Source organism: Orycteropus afer, unplaced genomic scaffold, assembly GCF_000298275.1.
Source record: "Orycteropus afer afer isolate SDZICR_OR568_19922 unplaced genomic scaffold, OryAfe1.0 scaffold00007, whole genome shotgun sequence".
Classification (NCBI taxonomy): domain Eukaryota; kingdom Metazoa; phylum Chordata; class Mammalia; order Tubulidentata; family Orycteropodidae; genus Orycteropus; species Orycteropus afer.
The window spans coordinates 17,772,899-17,774,091 of NW_006921594.1; the positions used below are offsets into that span (position 1 = coordinate 17,772,899).

Genomic DNA, 1,193 nt, shown 5'->3' on the forward strand with positions numbered 1-1,193 from the left:
TTTCTTTCTTTTTTATGGCAATGATCTTTTTTTATTTTAATTATTAGCAACAACAACAAAAAAGAAATCAACACAAATGTACACAACTCGGTAAATGGCTAAAAACATCAGAGGTAGCAAGATGGTAGCTGTGGAGGTCAGAATCCACTAAGGAGTGTGTAACAGCTCACCTGCCAATCAACTAGACCTGAATATGGATGACACTGCACCATCAGGCCCATACCCTGTGGTCACTGAAAGTCTGGGCTCTTAGTGGTGGATCACTCACCTCATGTGTCTATGAAGAACACAACCAGATGTGAGAATTAATGTGAATTGCCAGACACGTTGATCATCGACACTTCAAATGCACTTGTGGGCCTGGGTTAAAATGAAATAAGTAAATAAAACTAAAAGCATCAAAGGTATATCTACTTGGTGGAATATTCTGAAACTATTGAAAACAATATTATTAGAAATTTGTGATTACATGGTGAGTGTTTATATTATAATGTAAAATGAAAATAAAATGGATTAAAAGAGCAGATTAAAATCTAAGCATAGAAAATAAATTTGGGAGTGGAGGACCAGGAGCCACACCAAAATGCTGTAAGTAGTTTTTGTGAGGCCATGAAAGACTAAACATCCCGTAAGCTCCTAAGCTCCAAAGGCTTCCTTACGAGTGATTAGCGCACTGGTTCTCAAGTTGGGACACGTAGTGTGCTCTCATCTGTAACCTGTACTCAGAGGGCAGTTCTTTGAAACTGGAAGAAAGGAGGTGTACACCAAGATCCTGGGGACAGTTTGATAAAATCCTCCAGCTGATTCTGATATGCTGCCCTGAAGGGGAAGTGTCTCTTCCTTCCCCTTCCTTATACTCTACTTGCAAGAACCACTGGTGAGACTCTAAGCATAAGCATATTGTAGAATTAAGTACTATGCAATGACATAATGTTTTGACTGTATTTTCTGGTTTTATTAAAGGGATATGTGCATTGATCCATCAGTGAAACCAAAAATTCGAAAATTGTCTGAAACTTGTTTGGAACAACTTTTTGGACTGGATGATCAGCTGGTAATGATTAGTTACCAAGGATCCTAAAATATACAACTTTAGTTTTGATGAAAGTTTCCAAATTTCAGATTTTATGGGAAATGTGAGATCAGACTGTTTGGGATTTGGGAGCCTTAGAGAAGTGAAGGGACATCTCTCA

General features: G+C 38.1%; 1 protein-coding gene across 1 annotated transcript in view; it reads left to right on the forward strand.

The window, feature by feature from the left end:
• The first annotated feature begins 967 nt into the window (after positions 1–967).
• Positions 968–1,193, forward strand: part of FBXL13 (F-box and leucine rich repeat protein 13) — a 304,871-nt gene continuing 304,645 nt past the window's right edge. The window contains exon 1 of the mRNA XM_007945197.1: positions 968–1,054. Coding sequence (XP_007943388.1) covers positions 968–1,054 — 87 coding nt within the window. The remainder of the gene's footprint in view (positions 1,055–1,193) is intronic.